Source organism: Danio aesculapii, chromosome 5 (genome assembly GCF_903798145.1).
Source record: "Danio aesculapii chromosome 5, fDanAes4.1, whole genome shotgun sequence".
NCBI lineage: Eukaryota > Metazoa > Chordata > Actinopteri > Cypriniformes > Danionidae > Danio > Danio aesculapii.
Window position 1 is genome coordinate 32857417 of NC_079439.1, and position 27381 is coordinate 32884797.

General features: G+C 36.1%; 1 protein-coding gene across 1 annotated transcript in view; it reads left to right on the plus strand.

Moving 5' to 3' along the window:
- The window catches only part of si:dkey-220k22.1 (multiple epidermal growth factor-like domains protein 9), a 136421-nt gene that overhangs the window by 66030 nt on the left and 43010 nt on the right, over positions 1-27381 (plus strand). The window contains 2 exon segments of the mRNA XM_056457953.1: positions 2924-3063; positions 21842-21991. Coding sequence (XP_056313928.1) covers positions 2924-3063; positions 21842-21991 — 290 coding nt within the window.

Here is a 27381-nt window from a genome sequence, read left to right on the forward strand (position 1 = left end):
GTTCTCTCTCTCTCTCTCTCTCTCTCTCTCTCTCTCTCTCTCTCTCTCTCTCTCTCTCTCTCTCTCTCGATGGTATACAGTCACAGCTCAGTTCTCTTCAGACGTGACTGTGAGGCCAAACATCAAAGTTATTGACTTGTGCTGTGGAGGATCATGGTGTCAGCTTGTAGCTCAAAGAGATGGACTGAAAGGTTTTTGAGGTGCTCTTCCTCAGCACAGAGGATCTGCTCTGTACGATGTTTGCTCATTCACACACACACACACACACACACACACACGCACACACACACACACACACACACTCTCTCTCTCTCTCTCTCTCTCTCTCACACTCTTTTTTTTTTTTTTTTCATTTTGCACATTGCACTTTTGCAAATCTCAATGCAGCTCAAACCTTTTGGCCATTCAGTCTATAATTTCTGAATATGTCTTTGTGTGGCTAAAGCTGTTGCTCAAGGGTTTCATTCTTAAAGCAATGTTAATGGCAGTTTTTTCTCTCTTTTTTTTCTTTTTTTTTACAAATGTATGTGTCTGTCTAACCTTAATAGCATTGCATACAGTATGTGCTGTGATGGAGACATGCAGGGATATATTTTGATTCAGATTTTTACTTGCTCTGCCAAGAATTTCTATATATTGTGCTGCAATATATTAAACATGGAATTTGATGTGTACTATATTGACTTTTGTTCTTTTAAATAATCATATTGTGACGATAATCGTTTTATTGTGAGTATTGTGATATTGTGAGTAATCGTTTCATTTCCAGTTTTGAGAGCAGAGCAGAAAGTCCTGGCCTAACAGTTGTAAAGTAGTAACTTAATTAAAGCCAAAGTGATGAGTGGTGTTTATACTAAAACAAGACCAAAAACAAATTACTAGCAAACAGTAATAAACAGGGATGTCTCGATCAAGTTTTTTTTGCTCTTGAGTCCGAGTCATTTGATTTTGAGTGCCGATACCGAAAGCTAATCCGATACTTCTATAATATATAAAAAAGAATAAAGAAGAGCGAAGAAATAAGAATTATTTATTTATTTATTAGATTTCCCATTAATTGTAATTTATTAACATCTACCCCAACCCCAACTCTAAACCTGTCACAGTACTGTAAAAATATTAATTATTGTTTTACAATGTGACAACAATGATGCTAGATTTATGTGTGTATCCTCAACTTTATCCTATCTAGACTTTACCATATTCGCACTTTCCGCTTCAAGCTTCCTCCGTGTTCTACTTTGCTGGCATTTAACCAATAATGTCTCTTCAACAAAGTGATGTCATGCCGCACACATTGCTGTATCTGTGTGAAGTCAATAAAGAAGTCTACTTCTGTGTTAAATTCCGATTCCAATAGAGTCTGAAACCGTGTGATCAGTCCCGATTTCCAATCACATGATTGGATGTGGACATCCCTATTAATAAATACAACAAAAAGATATAAATCAAATAAACACATGAGAGGTTTTTCAGGTTGTTTCCCTGACAAGATGGGCATAACAATGGCTGCTTTTGATGACTGCAATTTCCTTTTAATTTTGAATGCAGCCCTTATACCATTTTAAACTATTAATGATAACTTCCGACCAACTGTCATGTGCTCATTCTGTACATCAGTTCTCATGTGAAATTGAGACACTCGGGTGACATGTCTTCATCTGTATTTCTGTGACACAGATCTTCACAAGGTCTCTTACAGTATATCATGCTTTACAACTGATGCAACTAAACCTGTGAAAGTTGGCCAAAAGTGTTTTCAATTTATTTCTTTTTTTTGTTTGTTTGTTTTTTAATTGTTTATTTATGTCGTAGGACAAGTGAAAATGTTTTAAAAAAATAACTCAAATTAATATTGATAACTGGCAGTATTTCATTAAAAAGCAGCATGTTTGGCCTGTTTTGAGTTTGTTAAATGTGCTTTTAATTTTTTTTTCTGCTTTGCTCTGAATAATTAAAACTTTGTGTATATTTATGAAACCAGAGGGAATACTGCTATGATTTGAGAGGTCAGATTCAACTGAACTGAAATGTCAGGGAACTTCTGCTCAGTAGCTGTGAGCCCAGCATCAGTCAGAATAACAAGTAGCCTAATTACTCAGAGTATAGGAAAAAGCAGAGCTTGTGATTGTACATGTGGAGAGTGCATTCGCTTCCAGAGCGAACCAAGTATATGTGTGTGTGCGTGTGTGTGTGCGCTAGAAATAACTGCTGATATTTTTTTCACATTTTCTAAGCCTCTCCCAGAAGAAATCATCCTTCTGTGTTTCTCATTTGCTCTTCAAAAGACTGAAGCATGTAATGGTATAATCACAAGTTTTCCCATCTCTGGGAGTTTCTGCTCTCTCTCATTTTAAGTGCTCTGATATTGTTACACTTTCATTTCTTATGTAGAGCATATTAACTCCACTCTGTTTTTCATCAAACCAAAACAAAAAGATTATATTACACGCACAAGCGTTAATGACTCATTAACCTGTATTTGTTCTTGCAATTCAAGCCGGAAAGGGTTTGAAACTATGACGTATTCCACTTGCTGCAAATTCTAATGCAAATGAAATACATTTTAGGTGTTTGTTGTCCAGAAACCTCAGTCATTTCATGTCAGAGTGTACTGAGAATCAATTAATTGGATTTGCATTGAGCGTGTGTTTTAAAATCTTCAGTTTACAGCATTATATCAAACAGATGTTGCTTCAGCTTTCATGAGCAGCTCTATTAACATTTGACGGATGGGAGAGAGCAGCTATTCTGGCAGTTCAGAGGAAACCCGTTGTTTGATGCGGACAGAGGTTTTAACCTCTCTGTGTCTGGCTTTTGAAGGATACTCTAAGCTCCTGCAAGAACAAACGCTCTTTCATTCTGTGCCTCTGCATGCAACTCTCTCTGACTTCATAATTGTTTCTTTGTGTTTTTCTGGCAGTTCAGGCATGTGCAACTGCAAGATGGGAGTGCATGGGGACAAGTGTAACGACTGCCTCCCAGGCTTCACGCACTTCAGCAGCACCGGGTGCCAACCGTGCCAATGCAATAATCATAGCAGTTACTGCCACCCACAGTCAGGTGAGCCTCATACACATGAACACAACACGGCATCAAATCAAGCCAGCCCTTTTTTTGTGTTTGGTCATCACACTGAGATTTCTGTTTAGATGGGAGTTGAACCAGGATCTCTAGAATTTTCATGTTAACTCTCTGAATAGTCATTTAGCTAATGCTTTAATCCAAGAGCATTTATTACCATGGCAAAATCCCAAACAGAGGTTAAGTGTAAGATTAATAATGATAAAACAACAGTTAACCTTTACACTGTTTGAATTAAGTCCCGGTCAGATCACACGATTTTTATTGTCGTTTACGAAAGTCACTATGTCAGATTATGCTTTTTTCTTTTTTTTTCTTGATAAAATCTTGACTTGTCATGGGTAACAAATGTGCCAGACTACACGTTCCTTCACGATCAGTCATCCTGTGACGTCTGCGTTTTCTTATCTTAATTTCAATGTTTTTTTTAATCTTATATCAATCTCATTAAAGACTGATGCTTGCTGACAACTAAAAACGACATTATTTAAGGGCATTTGTTACAACATGGATAAGATCAAACTTATGATTTCATTTTAATATTAGGATATTCATTCATTCTTCGTTCATAATCTGGGGTCACCACAGCTGAATAAACCACCAACTTATCCAGCACGTTTTGCGAATGCCCTTCCCGCTGCAACCCATCTCTGGGAAACATCCATTCACACTCATACACTACTGACAATTTAGCCTACCTAATTCACCTGTACCGGAGCACCCGGAGGAAACCAACGCGAATGTGGGGAGAACATGCAAACTCCACACAGAAACGCCAACTGACCCAGCGGAGGCTCGAACCAGCGACCTTCTTGCTGTGAGGCATAAGCACTACCTACTGCATCACCGCGTCACTCTTATATTAGGATATTTTAAATCTAAATGTATATTTTCCTGCCAGGGTTGCTTATTAAACACTTCCTCGCCTGAACTTGCCGCGAGTGAGACGGAGAAAATGAAAGCACAGCAGCTTCAAGGAAAAATCAGATGCTCAAGACATAATCTTTACTTAGACATAACTGGTGTTTGTGATACAACAATCACAGTTAATCATTCATAAAATGCTTATTTTCCACAAAGCAAAATAATTCATCACTGCACAAACTCTGTTTGAAGGATGAGAGAACTCAGAAGCTCGATGTGAGAGTGGAGATGTCCAAGTCTGTCAGATAAAATTGCTTAAAACACCTTAATATTTTAGAAAAGGTAGTTGAAGTTTGCATAACCAATGATTAATGTTATCCACCCGTGACCCACCCATAAGTAAATATGCAGCCTATTTTTTAAAAACCTGACCAGTGGTCAGCACGGCTGCACCCAATGATATAACTGAGAAATTATGTGTTTCAATTGCAGAGTGTCACCAACGTGACGGAACTTGTCATGAAGAACGAGAAAAAAATGTAACATGCTAGACTTTCTGCGATGGTGTCTTGAGGCTTCGCAGAGATGGTATCGGTTGTTGTGAACTATGCCACATTGCACGAGAAAAACGATTGAAACTTATGTCACAATGCCATTTGTTGTTTACGAATCCCCACGACACCCTACATCAAGGAAACTGTGCCAAAATCATGACGAATCTGTGTGATCTGACTGGTGCTTTAGTTATTTACTGCATTTCAATCAATGATGTTTTTTTTTTTTTTTTTTTTGCTGTTGGACAAACTACCAATTGTTAAAATAATTGCAATTTACATTCTGCCAGTCTAGCTTGAAAATATATCCAAAAGATCATCCAAAATTAAGTTTGCCAATTGATGAATGTGAGTAAAAACTGACAGTTGGCAAGTATGCATAGTGCTGATGGCTAGTATACTTGCCTGTTGATGCGGTTTATCAAATTGCAAAGGCTGCAGTTTAATTAGATGAATTAATTACAGTTTAATTACAGTGATTTTCTGTTCCAGGTTTAAGGACCCAACGTCTTTGTACATTTTATAGGTCTTTCTTATTTACATTGGTGATTCAGAGCATCAGCTCATTAGCCATTAGCCGAGAGCTCCACAAGATAAGAGACAAACAGAATATGCAGAGAAGTGTGTGCCCAGAACTGGAATCATGAAGCCCTGGTTTAACATTTGGGGGCGATGTTGAAAATGGCCTGAAACGTTATTATTGTTGTTGGTACTATTGTTATAGTTATTATTGTTGTTAATTTTGGTATTAGTGGTAGTAGTAGTAGTATCATCATCATTATCATTAAGAAAGTTCTGATTGATTAATTATTCATCATCATTTGTTATCATCTCTCAGAGTAACTGATGTTTTTAGTTCCCTCAGATTTGGTATGTCCCTCAGTTTGTTTGGTATTTCTATTTTTTGTAGCTTTAAGAGTTGATGTTTGATTCTGGGAAAAATAGTCCTCATCCCATTTCTGTCAGCCATCCAATCATTTGAGGAGTGACAGGATAAATACGCTGACCACCCATCTTACTGTACTTTATTATACTGGTTACTGTGTTTTTATATATTTAGTATTATTCTTAAAAAGCACCAAAGCGTTCAAGTCGCCACTGTCTGGAAATTTTAGAAAAGCCGCTGGCATTTTAATGTTGACATGAAATGGAGGTTAAGATTGTCCTTTTTTTTCCCATATTGTCACATACATCCAGTTGAAATTGTCCTTAAAATGTAGGGTGGTGCAGGATTTTGTCCTTTGGGAACCAATTGGATTGTTGGAAGATGGGTGGAAAAACAAAATGGAGGATAACAGATGAATGAATAAAAACATGGCAGAAATGATATACACTGATAGCCTATGCTATCAATTAGATTTTAAAGATATACAAATAAGTCATGTATACATGCATAATATTTCAAAATGTATCAAAAAGAGTTTATATATGAATATGATGACAGATGGCCTATATTAATGAGGTCTAAAGAACATTTCCAGGTTTTAATGAATATGCTACTACTATATGTTAATACTTTACATTTAAGTAGGCTACAGCAGTTTTCTTTCTACTTTTTAAGAACAGTGCCCATTTTTAATTAACTTATAAAAGCTCATTTTAATTTAAACATTGACATTTTATTTATTTGTTTACCTGTAAGCACAGTGCAGTGTTAATGTGCAAACTATTTATAATGGTTAAAGTGTCTGACAATAAAAATAGGATTAATAATAAGAATTAATCTACCTTGTTTTTGAACTACAGTGCTGTAGCTGCTTAATTTGGTCTACTACGCCAGTGGTTCCCAAACTGGGGGTCGCAGAATAATTTCAAGGGGTCGCGTGAGTTATTTAAAAATTGTGTAATTTTCAGTGATTATAATAAATATTTTTCAGTATTACAAGTGAAAGCTAATATTTTCAGATTTTTAAAAAGATATTACTGATTCATAAAGTATTTAGGACACATTCGGGCAGAATGCATCTTTGTACTTGGAACGCAGCGCTCAGGAACAGTTTAAAACTGTTGTCATGTCAACTTACCGCAGTAAACAAAGCCTTCAACGCTTGCCCCGCCTTCGCGCTCTTCTTATTGGCCCACTGCTCTTAGAACTGAACACGAATGATTGGTTAAAATCAGCTGTCAATCACTCAGTCAACGCCTCCTGTCTTCAGATGACAGGAGCTACAACCGCGAAAATGTAAAGCGCTGAAGACGAGAGAATGAAAACAACACTGACAGATTTTGTCTTAGAAACACCTAAAGCTACAAATATTGGCACATCTGATTACTGATCATGTGCTGAATGTTAATCCACCAGCTATACTTATTGAAGAGTGGATAAAAGACCTCCATTGGCTTCAAGTCTGCTATGAAAATAACTAGCATTCACTGTAAAGTCTGTGGGATATCTTTTGGGATATCCGTCCGTGTATCTTTTGGTCACTCAATTATGTTATAAAAATGTTCTTGAGTTCTTGACGATCTTACAATGGGGGTCGTGGGTTTTAAAAGTTTGAGAACCAACGTACTACGCTACTGTATTTCAATACCAGTCATTATGGTTGTACTTGGAGAGACAGTCTTTTTCTGAGGTGGTTCTTGGTGAAACAAGTTTGAGAACCACTGCTCTATTGGATACACGTTAATATTTGTTAGGCATATATCATTGTAAAAGTTTTTTTATGCATTCATGAAATATACTGGAGCCAAATCTTAAAAGGGAATCTAGAATATTTCAGTGCATTTCTGGAGAAATAACTTATATAGTTTTTAAACTTTTCGGGAAGTTGTTTTGATGAGCAAATCCCTTTGAATTTACTTCTATCGTTACAAATGTTTCATGAGTGAGGCACAATTTTTAATACAGTTGATGATTTCAAGTACAAAGCACATTTTCCTTCAATAGAAATCATAAAATTATAATAAGTTCTTTTAAATAAATAATAATTCACAAAGTTTTTTTATTTTCCAGCACAATGGGGTGATTCAGTATTTTTCCTCTATTTTTGTTCTTAGCTGATCACATGTCTGTTGGTTGAAATGATTCCAGAGTTTCTATTTAAAGCTTGAAAAGCCAAACTGTTGTTTACATCTTGATTTAATTATGTATGGAAAACAACCAATGCAGCAATAAAACCTCAGCTTCCATTTATAATTGCTGTTGTCTCATAAGAATGGTTTGCACGGAGTAGTTATTATCAGTTCCATCACCTCAGTCGCCCCCTAGAGACTGACATTATAAATTGAAAGGCAATAGAGAAAGCACAGGGATTGCAACTGCGCATCTTTATTAAAGAGTTTTTTGTTTTACTTTTTCAGTGCAGTAACCAAAGACACAGTGATGCTGATGCACAGGAACCATGTCATCACTGTAACATCAGCACTTCCTGCTGCTGTATGCAGAGACAGCACTGCAGAGCTTTAACACACACTCAATTTGTCTCAAAACACAAGAACACAAGTCATGCTGCCTCATGAACACATGGCACCCCAAAGTCCTTTTGGCTTTTTTTTTAAATTTTAGTAACATCTTATCCAGTATTTTGAATGCCTAGTGCCGGAATTCTCAAGCATATTAGACAAGACCCATTCAAAATGGAAGAAGACTATTTTTGGTTCAGAAACGTGTTTGTTCTGTGGTTACTGGGTTTGTTATTAGAGTCACTTGCAAAATGTTAACCCTCACAGATTATTCACTTATCACAACGTTTCCTTATATTTAATTTTACTGATGCTTTTCATCTGTAATATTGGCCAGTACTGTACAACAGGTATCTTCTAGGGTACGTGAGCTGCATCAGTGCTTCAACACACAACAGTTTACTTGTTACCTCCATTCACTGCAGTATATAATCAAAACTCATTATGGACCTGGCTTTTTAGGTTATGGCCATTTAAGCTAACCGTATAAAAAAAGACAAGGGAATTGTGTAATCAGGATGATAAAATAAAGAAAAAGATCACCTTCACTGAGCAATTGCCATGAAACAATAAGTAAATCCCAGCCAGGGCAGCATTTCCCAAATCCATCGTTCCAACGAACATTCGCAAACTGCATCGCAAACTTGTGCACTTGCAGCTACACCTCTGGAGCTGTTGTTAGAAACATAGTTCCCAGCTGTGTTCTATTCCCACTTATCCCCCCTATGCCCTATCCATTTAGAACATTCTAACATTTAAACTTGGAATGATTAAAAATAAAAAAGCATTAAAGTCATCTCTCTTAGGTGTAATTTGCTTTCTAAGTATTTTTACAGTTCATTTTTAGCGATCTCGCAGTGCACTTTGAAAACATTGATGTAATTTTGACATCATCTTGACGAAAGCTGTAGGTGACCTATTATTTAAAAGCAGAATTTATGTTACGTCGCCAAAGCTTGTGAAAACAAACATATATAGCATACGTTAATTCTTTTCATTTATAGTAGGTTATTTATTTAGTATCTGTTCTGTATATGACACAAGCCTGTTGGTTAGAACATTTCTGCAGTGGTTTGCATGTGTCAAATTGTAAAAGTAGACTTTTCAAAACATAAATAAACAATATTCTACTTAATAATAATATTAATAATAATAACAACAACAATAATAATAATTGTCATCATCATTAATATTATTAATATTATTACTAAAGTATGATTTTTTTCATTTAAATAATAAATATAACATTTCACTTCTTAATAAATAGCCTCATTATTTATTTATTTATTTATATGATTTATGTATGATATTAATATGTGTTAGCTTTTGTAAGTGTTTTATGTTTTAGAATAGAATATGTAATGTTCTCAATAATATTTGTAAAGGAAACATAGGCCTTATATATGCCATTTACACATATTTCAATTAATATGGAAAGTGAGTGCATGTTTTTAGCAAAACTAATATAATTTTTTTTTGCACGTTTGTGTAAAACAATATAATTTGAACAAATAAATTATGGGGTTCTTCTCTAAAGAAGTTGTTACTCCACTCCGACACTTCGTCATTATGAGCGTTTTACGTTATAACCAACGTGGTTCAATTGATGGATCTGCGACAGAGATACTATGGGTTTTGGGAAACACAAGTCACTACATCTTTCTTTTTCCAACCGATGCATCATACTATGATAGTTCAGCTGCAAGTTACGTTGTTGTTGTTTGGGAAACACACCCTGGTCAGTCGGGTTTTTGGGTCCATTTTTTTGGGGTGAGGGGGTTGAAACATTTTTGCACGTGTTTCAAGTGTGTAGATTTGCTCTTGACATTTGTGAGGACATACATCCTTGTAGCGCATGCATAGAACAGCACAAATTTTCTTTCCTGCTTATAAAAAAATGAAGGCTTTAAACACTTGATAATATGAATAACAATTAATAAAGCATGCCCCATACTGCAAAAGGTAGGAAGTATGAATGTAGAGAAATTTAGAGAGGCACATGATGCAATTTAACCATTTTATCCCGATTATTATTTTTCATAATCATGAAAGTCAAAATCAAAACAGAATTTCGATTAATTGCACAGCCTTGGTTAATATTATTATTGTGGACTCCAAGCGAACTTGACTTTAAAAACTTGACTCTTTGAAAAGTAGCTACTTATGTCCACGTCTTGTACAGTGAAGGAGGACTGGGAAAATTTCTTGTTTTGGCGCTTCTCACATCCAAACGCAATTACAGCTGTCATTATCAGCATAAATAGGCCCAGCCAATCACACTGTCCTTATGTGTTTGTGGGAGGGAGGATCCGAGAAGAGAATGTGATTTAACCCTTATTTAATTTTGAAGGTGATTAAATATTGGTCTGGACATTTCAGTAATTGCTGGATATTGGTGGGGACACATCCCCTCAGTCCATGCCAAATCTTAATGTGTTTATTTGCATTTGAGAAATTGCAATGCGATTTCTTCAAGAGTTTGCGTTGTGAGGATTTGCAGCATGTATGCTGTCAAACCAATGAAGACTTTTCTGAATGTGCTTTTTGTAAATTGCAGTGCATTAAGCTCTCTCAGCCACCGTACCAATCTCATTGGTCGACCAGTTTTAACGCAAACAATTTTTTTAATGACGCTTTTATGTCTAGTGTTTTGCTCTAGAAGAGTAGGCCATATTTTGTGGCAGCACGTTCATTTACACGAGTCAAATTTGACTTTATTTAAATGTGTCTAAAAGTGAACAAACTTGAAACATTTTAGAGCCCATTTGCATATTTAGTGTCATCCTTTTGAGATTGGATTATCAAAAACACATCTTGATACCAGCTTAAAACAAAGTCTGTGGCTCACTGCATCATGTATGCCCACAGGATTCAGTCTCTCTGCAGTCTTGTTTTGATTTTAATGTTTTTATCAAACACATAATCAAACGTCATGCAAGTTGACTAGTTTGGCGGCAAAATTAATCATTTGTCATCATTTACTCACCCTCATGTCGCTTGAAACCTTTGAAAGAGATGTGAAAGTGTGTTTCTAAATGTTCGAGCCATCATGTCAAATCACAATCTGTTCTGTGTCCTTAATTCCCTTTCTAGCCAAAGGCTGATGTAAATGTTTGAAGGATGCTGAGAATGACTGTTGTCAAGTGTCTTTTTTTCTAATTTATTTACTCACTCACTCTCCCTCCATCAGTTGATTTATCTGTCAATTTTTGGTGCTGTTCAGTGGGGTTTTGCAAGCCTGATATTGTTTTCACCTCTCAGTGCTACCTGCAATATCAGCTTTTCCCCCATAAGTCTGTTTATGTAGAATCATTTCATGGTAATTTAAAATATCTCCAATGTTTTAGCTTTCTCACTCTCTCTCTCTCTCATTTGATCACTAATGCATGGACCCTATAGCCATCCGAGCTTCTTTTTTTTCCCCCTAGTGTCCATTTGTGCCACTCCAGCGTTGTTTAATGTTCCTGTCAGCATGCTTTCTGCTTCCTAAAAGCCAATAATGTACATACAGAGACGAGCACAGAGAGCTTTCATTACCTTTCCACCATTACGTCAGATCCCGCAGCAGGAGTCACACTGCGCAGACCCTCATGGGTGTCCTTGCAGTGAAACCAACAGATATTATTACATTAGTTCAGCACAATTTGAGCTGTTGTGAAGGATCAGGACCTCTGCATGCTTGAATCTCCTGTATCACTTTTTACTTTTTCCTGCACAAAATGATTGAACTCAACATTTCATCTTGTCACACTTCTTAAACCTGAAGTAATCCTCTTTCTTGCCTGTTTTCCCAGATCAGTGATTATTCATAGTTTTTTTTCCTGTTGGCTAGGATACAAGGAATCCAAATCTTCAATGCTATTTGGGAAATCTCTCAGACACAGAAAGATCTCTCAGACGTAAATCGTTTGAATGTTTTATTTTTCCCTTGTGGCCTGGGTTTCCAATTTGTAATTAAGAATTTTCTTAAGTCTGGCATCGTTCTCCGAAAAACTGATGTTTTTAGCTCCCACAGGTTTGCTGATGGATCAGGGGGATTAACTGAGACATAGTTTTTTTTAATAGTTAGAAATGCTGTTTATTATCTGTTGAAAGATATAGGTTTGAGCCGCAGCTGTTTAATGTCAAGGCTGGGCTTTGTGCTTTTGTGTACAGACCTCCCAAAAGTGAGGACTTTGACCTTTTTGTGCTAACCAAATCGAGCCGCTTTTGCCTGGCTTTCTCATAAAGCTTTGTTCAAACAAAGCTCTGTTCAATTCAATAAAAAGCTATATAATCAGTGAAAGCAGTGCTGCCCCCTTTCATTTAGTTAAAAAAAGCAGTTTCAAAACACAGTTTCCCTCTTGGATTCAGTTTTTTTGTAACTGAAAAGAGAATACAAAGAAATCAGTTTTCAGGATATGTCGTAACATTCTTAACGTCTAAATGATTTATTGTTGTCTTTGAACTCTTTGCTCTTTAACAATGCTTTGGACATCAGTCCTGCTATTCATGGTATTGATGTGTTTGACATTCATTCATCCAGCATTACACCTCTGAGATCCTCTGTCATTCCCGGTTAGACTTGAGAAGTGATCGTGCCCTTTATGCTCTCTGGCTGCTCCAGGGCTGTGAAGCTTTTCAGAGTATTTTGTTCACCTCTACTATTGATTTTATGTAAATCCTGTCTGGAAACTAACCTTTTCTTTCTTTCGTGTGAACTCTTGAGTTTGATTGTACATTTTGTCTATAGTAATTATAGTCTTGTTTTTCATGCTGTGATTTTGACCCAGTGTTAATGTACAGTACCTGACAAAAGTCTGGTCGTTGATTCCAGTTGTAAGAGCAACAAATAATAACTTGACTTCTAGTGGATCATTTGAAAAAGGTAGCAGAAGGTTGATTTTTGAGATTAATCATCTGTTGAAACGCACCCCAATCATCACAAATACTGCAGAAGACCTTTTGGAACCCTCATGGACCCAGGATTCTCACAGAAATCAGTCAAGTTTGGTGAAGGAAAAATCATGGTTTGGGGTTACATTCAGTATGGGGTGTGCAGAATCTGCAGAATGGATGGCAACATCAACAACCTGAGGTATCAAGACATTTGTGCTGCTCATAGTAGCGCTCCTCCTCATACTTCAGCCTCCACATCAAAGTTCCTGAAAGCAAAGAAGGTCGAGATGCTTCAGGATTGGCCAACCCAGTCACCAGACATGAACATTATTGAGGATGTCTGGGGTAAGAGGAAGGAGGAGGCATTGAAGAGGAATCCAAAGAATCTTGATGAACTCTGGGAGTCCTGCCAAAACGCTTTCTCTGCCATTCCAGATGACTTTATTAATAAGTGATTTGAAACATTGCAGAGATTCATGGATGCAGTCATCTAAGCTCATGGGAATCATACACAATATTAATTCTTTATCCACTGCACCATGACTTTATATTCTATATTGTACATTATTTCTGTTAAGTGACAAGACTGTTGTCTAAGCAAAGTCAGACCTTACTGTCCTAATAAATGATTAAAAATCAAGGCATGATCATATTTTATTTTGGTAAAATAAGCGTAATCTAGAGGCCTTTCATAAAAGCCACTGATGATCAACTAGAAGTCAAGTTATTATTTGACATAGATAAGCGAAAAGGCTTGTCAGGTAGTGTATCATTTAATAATAATTATAGTTATTATATGGCAGTTATACCACACCACTGGTGGTGCAGTGGGTAGCACGTTCGCCTCACAGCAAGAAAGTCACTGGTTTGAGCCTCTGCTAGGTCAGTTAGCATTTCTGTGTGGAGTTTGCATGTTCTCCCCCTGTTTGTGTGGGTTTCCTCCGGGTGCTCCGGTGCGTGCGTGCGTGCGTGCGTGCGCTTGATTTTCCGACACCTGTCTTCATAATCACAGTCACACACACACACAGACACTCACACTAATTAATGCAGCTCATTATTCCTTCTCCCAGTTCAGTGAACTCTTTGCCACTGTCATAATGATGATTTGTGGACTCGCAATGTAGACTCTCAGCTGCTGATCCAGAGTTTTTGCTTCACTGTAAAGTCTTGCAAAATCTTTGCACTTGATGTTCTTTCACCAGTGTGTGTTTATTCAGTAATGGTGCTGCAGCTGCCAAAGAAATTATACTTCAGCCGAGTTGACAGTTTTGAATTGAATGAATGACATAAAACTGAGTGGAATGTTATGACATAAAACAGACAGGATGCCTCAATTTAATGATGCACTGATTTGATTTTTGCATGAGCAATTCTGATTGCCTTTTTAGATGGATTAAGGAATTTTTACAAGCAGCAATTGCTGATTTATTTTATTTGTGATAAAACAAGGAAGAATATAAAGTTGAGTATATGAACAATACCCTCAACGATGTAGTGCTTATTTACTTAACTGCAGACAAAATGGTGACAAATATACTTAATCATGACCCAAACAAAGCATACATTAGAATACACAGTTTTTCATTTCAGCTGAATAATATATAATATTCTAATATATAATAATATATAATTAATTATTTAAAAAAATGTATGTAAACTTAAAAAGAAATAAAACTGACTTTAGCAAAGAGAAATAATGCTATATAAAACAACTGCACAAAAAATGTATCAAACAAACTGAATGTAAATGTTAAGTCCACTTTCTCCAGTAGGTGGCACTTACTGAACAGCAGTAACAAAGCTTTTACTTGGTTAGTGTTGTGATCAAACCAAAGCTGCTATTAAATACTAGTGCACTATAGAAAAAAAAACTTAAAGGCTTTTCATAGCATTTGTGTAAACTGTAAAAAAAAATTCTGTTAAATAACAGTTTCCGTATTTTGTGATTCACAAGATTTTTCAGTTTATTTACAGTTGTGATTTGCATTATGGGACCTTGATCTCCGCTCTGTCGACTTTACATATTGAAAATTCAACTCTACAGTTGAAAAAAGTGACTTTGTTCAACAATTTATTATTTTAAAATAATAATGTATGAAAAATAATATATAAAGTAATAAGTCTGGGGCAGCACGGTGGCGCAGTGGGTAGCACAATCGCCTCACAGCAAGAAGGTTGCTGGTTTGATCTTCGGCTGGGTCAGTTGGCATTTCTGTGTGGAGTTTGCATGTTCTTCCTATGTTGGTGTGGGTTTCCTCTGGGTGCACAGTTTTCTCCCACAGTATAAAGTCATACGCTATAGGTGAATTGGGTAAGCAAAATTGGCTGTAGTGTATGTGAGTGTTTGGGAATGCGAGGGTGTATAGGTGTTTCCCAATACTAGCTGGAAGGGCATCCACTGCGTAAAAAACATGTGCTGGATAAGTTGGCGGTTCATTCCGCTGTGGCGACCCCAGATTAATAAAGGCACTAAGCCAAAAAGAAGGTTTAAGGTTTTCGTACCATAATATACTTCACTTTAAACTATTAAAAATGTTTTTTTAAAAAGTCACTTTTTCGGCCTTTGAAGGTTAAAAGATGTTGGAAGGAAGATCAAGTTCCCATAATGCAATTGAATAGCATAAATAAAAAATAAATCAATAAAAACATGAATTTAAAATACAGAAAACTCCTAATTTACAGATATTATTACAGCGTATTGCTACTCTCTGAATTTGAACTTCTTTTATACTCACTTGTAAGTTGCTTTGAATAAAAGCGTCTGCTAAAGGAGTAAATACACCATCTAATACACATTTAATGCAAAATTTTGTCGGTTATGAATTAATTCAGGTTGATTAGTGGATCTCGACACAAAATAATAAACAGAAAACACGTCCTTCTATTGTCCTGGCTTACTTCACAATCAAGTAACTATTAGTAATGAATAGTTTGACTTTGAATTAGTCAAATTACATGCTCTGTCCATCAGCGCAATTACTAATTAACGTCCAACTTTCACAACAGCTAAATATTTCTATGATTGTTGTTAAAAAAACACATTCAAAAATAGATGTAATTATTAAAACATTTAAACAAGATTTACTGTATATATTACACTTTCTGTAATGTTTTATTCGCATTAATCATTCCCTTCTGTTACATTTTGGTTTTTTAACAGCCTCATGCGTATACATGTTCACATCATCATTGATTGTGTCCTGACTGAACTTGCTTTCCTCTGACCCCTGTGTCAGTGTCCTGTTATGAGATGAGAGAAGAGTTAGAGCTGGACCGGGGGGGAGTGTTTGCACAAGGCTTCATCTGCGGACACTCATCCGTCTTCAACGCAGGGAACAGCGTTTGAACACTAATGATCCCTCTCCTGCTTTACTGTCTGGCCCTGGAGACCCAGTGGAAAAACACACACATGCACAGTTGAGTGGGTCTGACAGCAGCCCATATTTTCAAACACACATTCACAGCGTCTTTGATCTATGCGCTTTCGGCCATGAGTTGGATCTCTCTATAGCGATCACTTTGTCTTGCAGTAGAAGAATATGTTTTTGCTTTATACATAAAGTTGTATTATGCGTTTGCCTTTGTCAATAGATGGACAGATGCATGAAGACAGCAACTAATTCATGATGTACAGAAGTCATTTTATCATGTATTTATTCCTAGCTTAGTTTCTCCGCTAATTGGACCTTTTTTTAACATGTCACACTCAGTTCTGTTATGTTTATTGGATTTGTTTAATCTTTGTCAGTGTGCTGAAGACCAGTCAGTTTTTTTTTTTTTTTTTTTTGCAGTATGCAGTACCTTGTGAAAATATTCATGCTCTTTAATTTTTTTCTACATATTTATGGATGCTATGTTAATATTTTTACCACATCAGTCTACTCTTCATACACAAAGCCTTGGGGTTGATGTCCTGGAGAGTAGAGACAGAATTGACAACACAGATCTGGGGAAGAGTACAAACACAACACTTTTTGTGGAAGAGTATATAAAGTTCAGATTCACTGAAGGTTCATAGAGTAAATTGCGCAATTGGAAGAGAAGGGCCTTTGTTAGAGTGTTGACCGAGAAGCTACAGTAATGGTCACGGCAGTTAAGCTCCGTGATCATATACGGAGACAGGAGAAACTTATTGAAGGACAGTCATCATTGCAACACACTATTTGGGCTTTATTTCAGACTGGCCAGACTCAAGCCTTTGTTTGGTGGATGTGGAAAACCCTTTGGAATTTTGCAAAAAAAAAAAAAAAAAAAAACAGCTGAAGGCCTCTGGTCTGGTCTGATGAATCTTAATTTTAAGTGTTGTGTCTGGAGGAAACCAGGGGCCACCTCCAAAAACCCATCTGATTAGTGAAGCATGGTGGTGGAGCATCATGCAGTGGGGTTGTTTTTCAGGGTTGGCAGGGACTTGGTTCTCGGAACCTTTTCCCCTTTGGAAGTTGAACTTTCTGCTCAGTAAACCTTAGCATGCTGATGAAACATTGCAATGATGCATCTATAAAAAAAAAAAACTCAGTGGCAAATGGCTATCAAGAGTCCCCATCATACATTTTTTTTATAATAGTTTATTTTATTCAACATTTAAAAGATATTTAACAGTACAATACCAATAAAAGTCGAAAAAAATGGTACAGAATAATTGAAAATAATATAATATATTAAATAGTATTACAATATTTATATTTATATATATATATATATATATATATATATATATATATATATATATATATATTTATATATATATATATAAATAAATAAACTGGATATACAACATATTTAGCATGAACGTGTCAAAACAAAGCCAGTGTCTGAATAGTTAGAAATAACAATAAAAATTGACTAACTTAAATGCTAAATTCCCAAGAGTATTAACATAGATCCTGATGTGGTTTCAGCTTTTTCTGTGTAGTTTCAAGACGTTGTTTTAAGACGTTGTTCCATTTGAATGGCATAAAGCAGCTCGTGCAACCCCCATCTCTGATAACAGGGAGCCTTTGGAGATTTCCAATTGAGTAAGATCGTTTTAGCTGTAATCATGCCAACCACCAGGGCTTGCTGTTGGGCTAATGGAAAGGTGTCCATTACATTAAAATATCCAAAAATAGCCAAATTGTAGTCAGGTTGGTTACTGGTTCCATAAGCACTGGAAACATGTTGGACCAAAACTCATAAAGAACAGGAATAGCCAAATAAATGTGCCAAAGTCCCTTCTGCCCCACCACATCTGTCACAAGGCGATGTAAAACTTTAAATTGGATTAATTTATGTCTCCAATTTATCTTTATTTTTGAAAGGGCTTTTTCCCAGATCTCGTCAGCCACTTCTTCATTCAAACCTATGGCCAGTCCCCATCATACTTAACAGGTCTTTAGAGCATCAGAATATCCTCAAATGCAGATGTGCACAGCCTGTAGCATCATATCTAAAGAGATTTGAGGCACTAATCACCAACAAAAGTTAATACTGATTTAATAATTTCTTTTTTTTTAATTTCCAAAAATAAACATTTACTCACTCTTAAGTGATTCCAAAGTTTCCAGAGTTTCTTTTTCTGCTGAACACAAAATAAGATATTTTGAAGAATGCTAGAAACTGGTAATTGTTGATGTCTTTATAAGGAAGAATAAATACTATGGAAATCAATAGTTATTGGTTTCTAACATTTTTCAAACTAACGTATTTTGTGTTTCACAAAAATAAATAAACTTAACCAGGTCTGAGGGTGAGTAAATGATGCCAGAATGTTATTTTTTCTGTTTTGGGTGATGTCTATTTGTGAAGTCATTACAAAAAGTTCACAAATCAATATTTGTGTCTTTTGCCATTTTTTGAAGTATATCATGGTTAGGTGGTTACATAATTTAAAGCAGTTTAACAACAGGCTACAAATGATGAAATATGAAAAAAAAATGTTAGAATAAATTCTCTAGTCATTGTATGTGCTGTACTTTGTTTTATTAAATAAGTTCAACATGATATAAGTTACTGGCTTGAATTTGTTGTTAAGAATTATATTGTATTAATTATATTGTATAGTTATATTGGCTAACACATTTCTTAAAGTTCTAATGCCATCTTTTTGTATAATGTATTCTTCGTCATCTAAAGATGATTAAAATGATTAAACAAGCATGATACAGTATTTTTGTTAATGACAACTGCACACAAAGACAGTTCAGCTGATACCAGTGATGCTGATTATACCTGTGTGATGCAGTTTTTCAGTAGTTGTGACTGTTGCGTGTTTAATTTGTGTCATTAATCTATCTGTCTGTGATAATTGTTCTCTGAGCATTGCAGTGGTCCCAAAACGTATTTGGCCCTTGATGATGCAATTAAAAATGTATGAATGTGAGGAATTGCTTATTCTCTGCTATTGTAATTTGGATAAAAGCAGCTGCTAAAAGCATAGATGCAAATGTAATGTAATAAAAGCCTTTGCATTAAATAACAAATGATTTGACCATAAGGCGTTAGCAGAAAACATGCAGACTGCACTATTCCTAAATATTTTGCTATTAGTCAGCGCAAGTTATTATAAAAGGATGGTTAGTTCAACCTAATTGTTAATTCTGTAATAATTTACTACTATGCAATTTACTCTTAATTATTATGATGGACTTCATTTACTGTATGTAACATGAAACAATTATTTTCATTCATTCATTCACTTTCCTTCAGCTTAGTCCCTTAAGGCGCCTTTCCACTGCATACAACAAATGACAAGTGACAGACCGGAAGTCATACATTTCCAATTGAGAGTAGTCCAGCAGCTGCATGGAGTTCGGGTCATCTCCATATGTGAAAAATTTGGATCCGATTTGAGCTGATTATTGAGTTGAAATATTTGAACTCCTGCAACTAGACCGTATCAAAGAGCTTAAAATGATCAAGAGGCGACACTCAATAGAACGTTTCATTGCAACAGCAGGAGCCCTGTGATTCCACCATTTTGGAGTGAAAGTGATCGGCCGTCCTTTGGATCTCATTGCTGTCACGATGGCAAGCAGCTGCTTTGTTTTTTATTTATTTATTTTAAAAGCGCTGAGATGTAAACTGAAAGATGACAATACACTCATATTATGACAATCATCAGCACTTTTAATAGTTTATTTTACAGACTTATAATATGCTGTTGTTCTATTGGAATTTTCATTCTAACATGGCCGCCGCGTGACACTAGCGACATCTAGTGGCTGTTTTCCAAACAACAACAGAGTGTCGCCTCTTGGTGATTCTATGCTCTTTGACCGCATGTAACCGGCCGACCGGATGTGTTGTCCAAGCAGGTCCGTACACGCGACATGAGAAATAGTGGTTTTTCCGTTATTTTTTTGAATTAGAAGAAAAGTTTATATTAAAAAAAATTCTATTCATAGATGAGTATTTTTTTTAATGTTGTCTACACATTCCCTCCAACATTTTTAGTAGTCTATGAGTTTCTAGTATTCATTTATTCAACCATGGTGAACGCACAGAGAATAAAGGTTCTTGCTTTTGCACCCCTTTATTTCGGACACCGCGAGAATCAGCTTCTGTCCCATGGTGCATGACAAAACTGAAAATTCTGAGCGACAGCCACAAGGGGGCGTATTCCATTAGTCGTGTCCAAATGTTGTGTGCAGTGGAAAGGCAGCTTTATTTATCGGGTCACCACAGTGGAATGAACCAACAACTATTCCAGCATATGTTTTTTACGCAGTCTTCCAGCCGCAACCCAGTACTGGGAAACACCCATACACTATCATACACAATCATTCACGGTGACCAATTTAGTTTATTCAATTCACCTATACTTCATGTCTTTAAACTGGCGGGGAAACCGGAGCACCCGGAGGAAACCCATGTGAACATGGGGAGAACATTCAAACGGCACATAAAACTGCAAGCTGGCCCAGCCGGGACTCGAACCAGCGACCTTCTTTCTCAGAGGCGACAGTGCTAACCACTAAGCCACCGTGCCGCTGCAATTATTTTTATTAATTTGGTATTTAGTTTTTATATCTGTCTGTCTAGAGGCAGTTTAAATTAAATTGTTTATAAAATCAGTGTAAAATAAGCCAGATAACGTGTCTAAATTTAATCGGTTGTATCAAGCCATTTTGATGTCACACAAAAATCCAGAAAAACCACCAGATAAATCATCTGAATTTTCATATTTTATGTCCTCATTCATATAGTGTTTACATGTAGAAGAAGTCATTAGAAGGATAGGATAAATGAGCAGATGCACAACAGAGAACTCTCTTTAGGGCATCAGCTGCACAGGTGTTCATCAGCATGTGAATCGGAAGATCATTGTCAGATCCTGTTCCAGATCCAAAGCAACACTTCGATCCTCACCCAGTCCTTCTGTGATTTCATTTCCATTCGTTTTATTTGCTCTTTTCTCAGGCTCAAAGAAAAAAAGAGGTCATGAATCCCATTCATCACTTGCAACAGTTTTTCAGCTCGTCATTTTCCCCCAATTAGTAGCTGTACGGTTGATGCACATGTCAGGTTGGCCATGTCATGTAATAATCAGAGGAATGCCATTCAGTTTGTGTGTGTTTGTGTCTCTGTGTGTGCATGTGCTGATGTGTGCATATGTGCGCGTGCGTGGTTTCTCACACTTCCTTAGTGAAATTATGCAATCGCTTATTTAAGTGTTCTCTTTTCACTTGGCTTTCAAACAACACTTCAAATCAATACAATAAAAGCATTTCAAACCACTCAGCCCATGAAGGGTTCACTTGAATGTTACTGGCACACTCTAAAAGACCTCTTTCAAATTCGAATGTGTTTTATTTGTTTTCGCAGCACCCTGGTTTTGTCGTTAGATTTGCACATGCTCTGGCAGGATCTGAGGAAGTGGCTTCCTAGAAGTGTGTTTGCTCAACTTTCTACCCCCCACCCCTTCCCATTTCTTTCTTAACTTCAGTTTTGTTATGTCTACCTCGTTTTGCGCCATTGAACTCTGTTCTTCTCTCGTCCACCTCACTGGACCAAAGTCCTGTCAGTCAGAGTTGCTGCTCTGTTTATTCAACCCTCTCTCCCTCCCTCTGCTCTCTCAGGCATCTGCATGAACTGCCAAGGCAACACTGAAGGACCCAGCTGTGAGAAGTGCAAGTATAATTTCTACCGAAGGCCCGCGTCTCCTGTGACAGACCCCTGCATCCCCTGCCCCTGCTCCAGCGTCACTTCCACAGGCAGTTGTAAGCTGGGTGAGTCCTCATCAACCTTAGGCTAGCATAGCATTAGCGTAACATGCTAACTTTATGATTGAGCTCTTACTGGCTGCTGCTGTAGGAGATCTCCACATCTGGGAAATACTGAGTACCCCTTCTCTCATCTGTTTTGCATTATGTTCATTGCATCATTCTGGCAAACCGCATGCTGCCTGTGTTTCTGTGTGGGTGGACTGAGACTTTTAAGAGAAGAGAGGTTTATTTCAAGTGAAAGTGAAACTGGAAACTTTTTTCTTTCCTGTCTGGGCCTCCACTCTGAATAAAAGCCTCAGAGGATATGTTTATAAATATAATGTTAAGGCAAGAATGGATGGGGGTGATTCCAGTGCCTTTATTCAGACGGTGTTTTGATAAGTCCCAAAGTGATCCGTCTCTATAGGCAGTTTTTTTTCTTTTTGCCATATGTTTGTGAGGAAATATGTGATGTTGTTTTGTTCATCTGTGGGTGGGTTGCTGTTTTGCTAACGGCAGCAATGTTCTTGTACCCATGCTACATAGCTGATGTAAGGTAAGATCTGAAATACCACGTAGACCAGCAAAAGGGCAGGTGTGTAAATTCAGTGTTCCCAGACATTACAGTACAGAAGGGTACATCACAAATGATTTACCACTAATAGCAATACATTTTCCATCATTATGATAGATAGATAGATAGATAGATAGATAGATAGATAGATAGATAGATAGATAGATAGATAGATAGATAGATAGATAGATAGATAGATAGATAGATAGATAGATAGAGGGACGGACGGACGGACGGATGGATAGATAGATGGATGGATAGACGGATGGATGGATATATAGATAGATAGATAGATAGATAGATAGATAGATAGATAGATAGATAGATAGATAGATAGATAGATAGATAGATAGATAGATAGATAGATAGATAGATAGATAGATAGATAGATAGATAGATAGATAGATAGATAGATAGATAGATAGATGGATGGATGGATGGATGGATGGATGGATGGATGGATGAATAGATAGATTAGAATCAAAACTTCTCACTATTGGTGTGCCTCATGGCTTAGTTCTTGAACCACTTCTCTTTTCTATCACGTGATCCCTGCGGTTTGGCATTCAGAAACAGATTTTCCTATCACTGCATTGCTTGCTGGATGAAGGACCGTTCAAAGCAATCTTGTCAAGACAGATCTGCTTGTGATTTCAGGAAACCCAATGCCTTACCAAGTAGTCCAATTCCAGGAGACCCAGTAACTTTGTATTTGTGATTGATGTTCAACTATACTTCACAGACAACGTCACTAGAACTACCCAATCTTGTAGATTTGTCTTGTACAGCATTAAAATGTGACCTTTCTGTCCATGCTGGATTATTGTAATGCTCTCAAGCCAGTTATATGAAATCTGAATTTGGCAGCAAAAGCAGTCTTCAATAAACTGTAAAGAGTTTCTCAACTCTGTTCATCATTTGAAGTGGCTGCCAATAGCCGCTCTCAACAAATTTAAGTAATGTTTGCTTACAGAGCAACTACTGGCTCTACATCCCTTTACATAAATTCACTAATTCAGACTTATTAGACCTCCAAAAGCTTGCATATTGCGAGTGAATTATGTACTTTGGTGTCATTGCTAAGAGAGAAAAAAAAAACACAGTGTTTAAAGCAATTGTCCTGCTTAATATATTTCAGTTCGCAATATTTTGTCTATTATAAACTTTGCTACTTTTGATCAATTCAGTGCATTCTTTCTAAAAAAGATTTGATTTCCATAAAAAAAAAATCACCAACCCTAAACTATTTTATGGTAGTGTATTTATTCATATTGTAATATATATAAAAATAAAAATTTATATTTTAGAAAATGACAGTGTGCACTCTCAGTTGTTAATTTTATGGTTAACTTCTTTTTTTGAGAAGTGTTCATGAAGGCAAGCGCCTGTAATCAGAACTTTAATTTACAATTTCTACAATCTATACCAACCTTAGTGCAAACTCGCAATTACATGCTTTGGGATTTTGAGACGTCTGGTCGTTTTGCTCTCCTAGAAAGTCTTTGTTTGCTGCCTTTAGAAAAGAAAAAGAAGTGAATATATATATATATATATATATATATATATATATATATATATATATATATATATATATATATATATATATATATATATATATATATATATATATATATATATATATACACAATATATATATATTAACACATATATATATATACACATATATATATACACATATATATATATATAACACATATATATATAATATACAACATATATATACACACATATATATACCATATATTATATAATATTATTAGGGATGCCTTCAATCAAAGGATTTGCAGAAAATACAGATCCTTGTCCTGTGAGTGGCAATACCAAGTACTGATTCTGATGCTTCATAATTCAGCTTTATAATGGCATAAAGCACATTTTCAGTGCCAAGTATACTTCAGCTTAAGATACATAAGATACTTAACCATTAAGTGTGGACCATGTCATGGTAATGTGTATAATATACAACCACATACATACATTTTTTAGCTCGGTAAACACCTGTTGTCTTAAGCTTTATTGTGTATTTAAGCATTGCACTCTTATTCATAACTGTAACTAAATTTTGCGCACACACACAAACATTCTTCTCCTTGATGGAGGCTTTGTCAATCAAATCATGCATTAGCAAATGCATCTGGGTTTTATAATTGTCAGCCAATTATATTTATGCAAATGGTGCCTACAGAGGACCATCAGAAAATCCCAATAATAGATGTTACTGCTCATGGGATTTAAAAGCAAGCTAGCAGAGCTTGTTCATCTCTCCTTTCTGTCTCCCAGACTTTTCCAGAACTTCTGCTATTGATTTGCAAGAGCTACAAATAAACAGCATTTTGAGATTATACGGTATGTAGTCTGCCAAAACTTTTCTAATGAATTATGAATGTGGGTTGAATCTTAATTCAAAAAGTAAGGCTTCCCATCATAGTATTTAATGAGAAAATAGAAAGAAAGCGTTCATCATCATGCCTGCATCCAAAAAAGCAGTCCACTCTGAACTGGGAACTACTGGTTCATCCTTTGAGGATTAGTGATTATGCTAATGGTATGCTAATAACCAGCACCGTCAGGACAACGGCTGATTAGCAGACAGACCTTATTTTATTCTGGCCGTAAATCCCTCATGATGCAGCCTGATGAGGTACAGGGGAGCACATGAGTGTTAAATGAATTCCTCATTTACCCATCAAGGCCACACTTTTATTAACAAAACTCCCTGAAGAGCTGGATGTACTGTTGGTTGGCGTCGAGATTACACTCTATAGAGCTCGATAGGGAAACAATGTTTTACTGGGATCTAAACAATGGAAACGGATCACAATGTGGAAGCACCGACAGGAGGATGGAAGTGATTAATTCACACATGTGCTGTTGTAAAGGTCACTCAGCACCAGAGCAGAGCACATGGCTTAGATCATTAGTTTACATCCTGCGCTGCACCATGGGAGGCATTAGCTCTGCCGCTGAGATTGAAGGGTGGCTGGTTCAAGTCTCCGCTTCAAGAGCTCTGTTAAAAATAAAGGTTTCCAAGAGAGATTTTTTCAGTGATAACTGCTTTGAAAGAAACTTACACTGAAAGAACTTGTGTAGTTTTTTAAATCTTCCCAGTGTGAAGAACATTTTAACATTACACTTCATGTTGATGGTGCCTTTCTGCCTCATTTAGAGTTTTTTTTTTTTGGCAGTTTGATAAAAGTGGATGATGCTAAATACTGGTGTAATTGGGGTTTTAACAACTTTTAGTTTGACCACTTTCAGAGGTAGTTCAATAGGCATTTGATTGTATTTAATTTGTAGTGTAAAGTCTCATTTGCTAAAAAAGCAGCAGCCACAAAAGACCACACTGAAAATGAAGCTTTTTTAGAACGCAAATGTTTTAAAGTAACTGTTATGTATTTGTAATTCATTCAAATTTGCTTAAGGTAGATGTGCAAATAGAACATTGGTCATAAGTAGGCCCACACGAAATCTGCTTATGCAGAAATTGGCAGATTTCTGCAGATTTGTAGCTCATTGTAGTCTATTTATTTACTTGTCCAAATGCGTGAAAATTGATATTTATTCAGTGTTTTAATTAATTCAAGGGATATTAATGACTAATATTAGAACGTTCATATGATTTGTTTACAGTACAGTTTGTAAAGTATTTTGTCTTTTAGTAGATATATTATGAGAAACTTGCTTTGTTTACCAAAATAAGTGGATCCAATTGGATTTGCATTGCAAACATTAAATAAAAGTTAAAAAGGTTTTTTTTTTGTTTCATGTATTAAGTTTTTAGTTACGATATACTCCCAAAAACATTCCACGTAAATCCGCAGATTTTTTTTTTTACCAAATTCTTCACAGAAAAAGCAAAAAATGTCTGCAGATTCTGTTTGGCCCTTGTCTTAAGTACTTCACAATACTCTGGTTCAGGTACATTTTACTTTGTTGTAAGTTTTACTCAAACAATGCAGCACTGAATTAAAGGGGTGGTTGACCCTCCAAAAAACAATTAAAGATTACAGTTAATTTGCTCACCCTTAAGCCATTAAAGATGACTTTTTTTCTTCAGTAGAACATTAAAGAGGATTTTTAGTTCAATCCTTGGTGATCACTATAATAGTGTATATGCAGAAGTATGCAGAAGGACTTTTAATTTTGCAGTAACCTGGGTCAAGCGCTTCCGGTGAACTGTATGCAATTACAAAATTGGTGCGTTTAAGGTCTTTTTTTCTTTAAAAAATCAATGATCTCCACTGCCTGATTGATACAGTATAAGATATAAACTGGGTCTCAGATTGTACAAGAAGCACTGCATTAAATTAAATTTTCCCACGCCATTTCTTTAAAATATGAACGTTTATTTTACCCTCTTATATTCGATGGAGTTTTTGGGCTTGCTGATCCTAATGGGGGCGTGCATGTAAATGGCTTTTCATCTTGTTTTACGCTTGAACATCTAAATAAATGCTGAAGTCTATTTAATTGATTGTATTTCAATTACATTACAGCATCGATGCTGTAAAAGGAACCATATAAAATTTTAAAAAGTCAGATTAACCATTCACCGGAAGTTTATCAGTATGGGAATAAACACTAGCTGTGCATATACCCTATATAAGTCATGTTTTAATCTTTTTAAGATTAAAATAAACTGCAAAATAAAATAAAATAAGTCCCTTTGGCTTCTGATGATGAACTGAGGTCTTATGAATAGAAATGATTCATCTGTGTAAAAAAATGTACATTATGAGTTAAATTATTAGCTTTACTCCACAGCCTGGACAAACAAAATACCCAGTGCATGATGGGAACAGTAGTTTCAGAACGTTTA